Source organism: Epinephelus moara, chromosome 14 (assembly GCF_006386435.1).
Source record: "Epinephelus moara isolate mb chromosome 14, YSFRI_EMoa_1.0, whole genome shotgun sequence".
In the NCBI taxonomy this organism is placed as follows: domain Eukaryota; kingdom Metazoa; phylum Chordata; class Actinopteri; order Perciformes; family Serranidae; genus Epinephelus; species Epinephelus moara.
In genome coordinates, this window is record NC_065519.1 from 5,650,643 (window position 1) to 5,655,329 (window position 4,687).

Consider the following 4,687-nt stretch of genomic DNA (forward strand, 5'->3'; position numbering starts at 1 on the left):
CATGTGTGGTGTTGACTGTTTCATTTGGAAAGCTGACAATCAGAATGAAGAGGAAACAAAGACCTGTGGGTGCGTGATTCATGAAATAATTAGTGCTCGTCATTAGGAGCCAACTTTATTTGGAACAAACTGGGACGTTTTGTTCCAAAAGAAAAGTTTGTCTTTTGACACTTGGTTTGAAAATAACATCCTTATAGTCCCCAAACGTGTCAACTGTGATGTCCTCCTTTTGAAATATAGAGAATGTTTTACTAAAATAAATGCCAAATATACTGCACAAAACATAAAATGCGACACTCACGCTAATTATTGTGAGACCCTGTAAGTTGTCTCAGAGCTCAAATGACTCAGGGTGCCCAAACCCTTTGCATGGTGCATGTGGTGACTAGCCTGTACTTTAGCTGCTACTGGTTGCTAATTGGCTGGACGTGTTCTTAGAGAATTACTACCAAACTTTCCCAGCGCTGTATATCATCATTTGTTTATTTTCTCACCATTGTCCATACTGTTCATATAACTTTCAACACAAACTTACAATGAATAACAGCCATGTACATTTTAAGCGGGAGTTATACTTCTGTGGTGTGTCTGTGTCACTCTGCAGTTACACCTCCAAAACACTAGTCGGTGTCAGGGTTTCTGTGTTTCTGTGAAGTGCTGTAAAGTTTAATTGATTCAAAACACACACTAAACACACATTAAACATGGCTTAATAGAGACAACTTCAAACACAAGTACACAAATCAGCTTCACTATAACTCGCAGCATTCACAGACAAACACTTGTCTTTATCTGGACACATTTTCCCCACAAATACAACATGCTAATGTTTTTAGCACAAGCCTATGGCATTTTACATTGTATAAATTAGCTGAGCAGCTAGCAGACTTTTCCTCTACTCATATGAAGCCAGGGACAACAGCAACACTCAACAAAGGTAATGTTACATAATTCAGCTCCATTACAGCTCACAAGGTTCACTGACAAAACAACTGTCTGATACTAAACATGTTTTCCAAACAAATACAACATGTGAATGTTATTAGCACAAGCCTATGGCATTTTACATTGTTTAAATTAGCTGGGTGACTAGTGGAGATTTCCTCTGCTCATATGAAGCCAGGATAAATCTTAAAAGACTTGAGACTTCAAATGCTATTTTTGTGGAGGCTTTATTGTCTTCACAATTTATTGTTTCTTATCTGTGAAACTAAAGTAAATGACAGTTTTGTTTCCACTGAGGGAAATGGTTTCAGCTTACAGAAATACACAGGAGGTCTGTGTTGCTGTGACGTGTAGTTACATTTCTGGGGAGGTGTACGTCAGGCTACAGCGTAGGTATGGTATCAATGCACAGTGAAAACCGCTTGCCTCCTAACATCATACATTTCACAAAAATCAAACACATGGTTCCAACAGTGCTCCTTTCATTTTGTTCACTGCAAAATTATACAAAATAAAAGTAATACAGTTATTTTCTTTGTTTAATCTTAAACTTCATGCCTTTTGAGATCAGCTCATCTTCTATTTACTCAACTATTCACAGTAAAAGAATCCAGGGGGCCAAACTTTTGCAGCCACTGTAGGTTGTAGTGCTCTTCTTCATCACACACAGCTGTTGTCCTACCAGGCTCATCATGCAACCTGCCAAATATAATATAACCCCTCCATAATGCACTGTCTCTGCACTGACACCAAGGGTTTTACCTTGTGTGTATCATGTCTAATAATCTTGGTGAATATAGAGAAGTTTATTATTTCATAGCAAATGTTGCAGGGGGATACAAATGTGTTCTGACTGCATTATCTGTGTGTGTGTGTGTGTGTGTGTGTGTGTGTGTGTGTGTGTGTGTGTGTGTGTGTGTGTGTGTGTGTGTGTGTGTGTGTGTGTGCGCGCTCCAGTGGTGAGCAGAGGGGGAGGTTGAGTTTCCGGAGCAGCATAGTTTCACTTTGACTCTTACAGCAGTGTCGCAGTCTTGTTTACCAACAGAGAGACTCCCAAAAGGTATTGTAAATACTCTGTTACTTAATTACTCTTATCACCAGGGTTCTTGTGTCATCCGTTTATTCAGTTATTTCATTCTGTCCGAACAACAACAACAAAAGTTAACGAGAAAAACAAGTCCGAATTGTGTTGTTTGTTTTCTAGGCGTCTTTATCGAGGCGTCTAAAATGGCGGGCCGTGCACAACGTTACTGTTTTCTTCGTGTCACTTCCTCCACAGGTATCTCCTCAACTCCAGTAAACAGCTGTAGAATTCACAGCTAACTACCAAAATCTTTTCACATGGAGGTCCCTGAAGTGAAATGTTATTAAACCTGACATGTAAGGGGGCTGCTCGACACTAAAAGGAGAACTACTGGTGTAATAAACAAGGAAACCAAGTTTTCCTTCCCCTTTGTTGTGTGAGACTATTTAGTTTTTCTTCAACACCAGGCTCTGCTTCAAGTGACTTAAATTATTTTGTGTTTGACTGAACAGGAAAAGTGGACAAAAGCTCCAAACTAACACCTAACATACAGCGGCAGTAATGTGAAACAGACAACATGTCACTACGTTAATCTTCCAAGTAAATCAGGCTGTAAATATTTTATATAGTGATGACAAATATGCATATTCTCATACAGCTACTTATTAAACTTGCAGCATAAAGAAGGCAGTCATAGAGCTCATAACCACACTCTGCAGGGCTCAGTGTGAACATGGGGGCCAACTGGTCAGAGTCAAGGTAAGACATTATTATATTACTTTATAACTTTAGTATCTGTGTTAACTAAAGTGCTTTTGTTACTGTGTGACCTGTAATTTAATTTCATTTGTATCCACACTGACACTAGAGTCAGTAAAATCAACTTTCTCTCCTGGAAGATGGAAATGACTGAAAATATTAGGACCTCTGCACCCTTATAATAATCTAATAATTAATGTTAAAGTGAGAATTAGGAGGAACATCTTTAAAAAGAGGAGAGGAATCATTCAGTGGGAACAGAATCAACTTTTACTGAACTTCTCTGATGTCTACTCAGTAGTTTCTGTGTATCCATCAGTTGATGTGTCTGGATGTCTGATCATCTCATTTCCTGTTTTTCTCTCTTGTCTACCAGAGAGGACACAAGACCAGCAGTTATGAAAGTTAAATTCAGCTCATCCTTTGTTGCCTTTGTATGTTATGAGAGCTGTCATTCCAGGAGTAAACATCTGGCTTTATAAATGATACCACATACATCCAGAGTGTCTGATGAGTCCTGATCTTGACACTGTAGCACTACTGACATTTCAGGGTTTATTTTATCATGTATCATTATATATGTGTTTGAACTGATCAGATACTTGAGGTGAGGGCACACCTGTCCACATACAGGTACAATAAATAAAATACAGACTACAAGAAAACAATGACATGATAACTGGGCTGAGGGATTCTGTGTGTGTGTAAATGTGTGTGATTATCTTTCTTTCAGAGTCCGTCTGAAAAAGTTCCTGTCCTCTGGCATCACCAGCTGTGTGTCTGTCAGGAGGAATGATTCACAAGGCTGCACTGCAGATGTTAAAGACACACCCCCCTCTCCTAAAGAGAAGTAAGTGTTTACTAACAATAAAATGTTGCCTCATTATGAACATTTGGTAAAGTCACATGTTACATGTGTAACCTCTTTAACATTACTCCACACACTGTTATCATGTTTGAAATCCTGTTGCTTTTAATGTTTATTTCCATCCTCATAAAGTAGCATCATAACTCTGATTATCTCACTCGCTGCAGGCTGGACGATCTTATTGGTCCAGACATCGGCTCTGTGGGAGATCATGACGACCTGTGAGTGTAATCTGTTAACCTCATTTACATTGTTTCACACACAGTCTCACATATTTAGATGAATCTGTGGACATGACTAAAACTTTTTCAGCACAGTCACATTCATCTTTTCTGTCACTTGTATCTGGACTGACAGACACTAAAGTCAGTTCAGTCAGGAGAGACTCCATTTAAGAGAGAAATACATTTATTGACATGGTGCACAATAAAGTAATCTGATATCCATCAGTTGATGTGTCTGGATGTCTGATCATCTCATTTCCCACCCTGCTGCTCTTTGTGTCTTGTTTACCAGGATGACTGAAAGAAGCAGACTGTCCATAGAGTCCTTTGACTCTGGTGTGTCCTTCAAGAGTGATCGGTCAAAAGATGGACTGATTCATTTCAAAGAAGGAGTCTCTCCCAGGTAAGCTTTTATCATCATTAAAATGTAACTGCATTCACTGATATTTTGCACACACACAAGTCTGATGATGTCAGTCATTATTATGTTACTTTATAATTTTAGCATCTGATAGCTAACGTGCTGCTGTTGCTACGTGACCTGTGAAGACAAACTGATGCATCATGACTGATTATCTTTTGCAGCAGGTTAGATCTGTCTTCCTTTGAGAAGAAGCACAATGTGGCAGATGATGGTTTCTCTGAGTCTCCAGACGACCTGTGAGTCTAATCTGTTAACCTCATTTACATTGTTTCACACACAGTCTCAAATATTTAGATGAATCTGTGGACATGACTAAAACTTTTTCAGCACAGTCACATTCATCTTTTCTGTCACTTGTATCTGGACTGACAGACACTAAAGTCAGTTCAGTCAGGAGAGACTCCATTTAAGAGAGAAATACATTTATTGACATGGTGCACAAT

The 4,687-nt window shown here is 38.9% G+C and overlaps 1 protein-coding gene across 20 annotated transcripts in view; it reads left to right on the forward strand.

Annotated features, from left to right (window-relative positions):
- Positions 1-1,887: 1,887 nt before the first annotated feature.
- Positions 1,888-4,687, forward strand: part of LOC126401483 (uncharacterized) — a 47,674-nt gene continuing 44,874 nt past the window's right edge. For 3 of the 20 annotated variants that reach the window (XM_050062796.1, XM_050062804.1, XM_050062808.1), the window contains exons 1-3: positions 1,892-2,005; positions 2,647-2,728; positions 3,462-3,578. In XM_050062796.1, the coding sequence (XP_049918753.1) occupies positions 2,703-2,728; positions 3,462-3,578 (143 nt within the window). In that variant the 5' untranslated portion in view covers positions 1,892-2,005; positions 2,647-2,702. Of the gene's footprint in view, positions 2,006-2,646; positions 2,729-3,461; positions 3,579-3,763; positions 3,818-4,112; positions 4,224-4,405; positions 4,481-4,687 lie in introns of all 20 variants that reach the window. The other 17 variants (XR_007571072.1, XM_050062813.1, XM_050062811.1 and 14 more) reach the window with 15 other exon arrangements.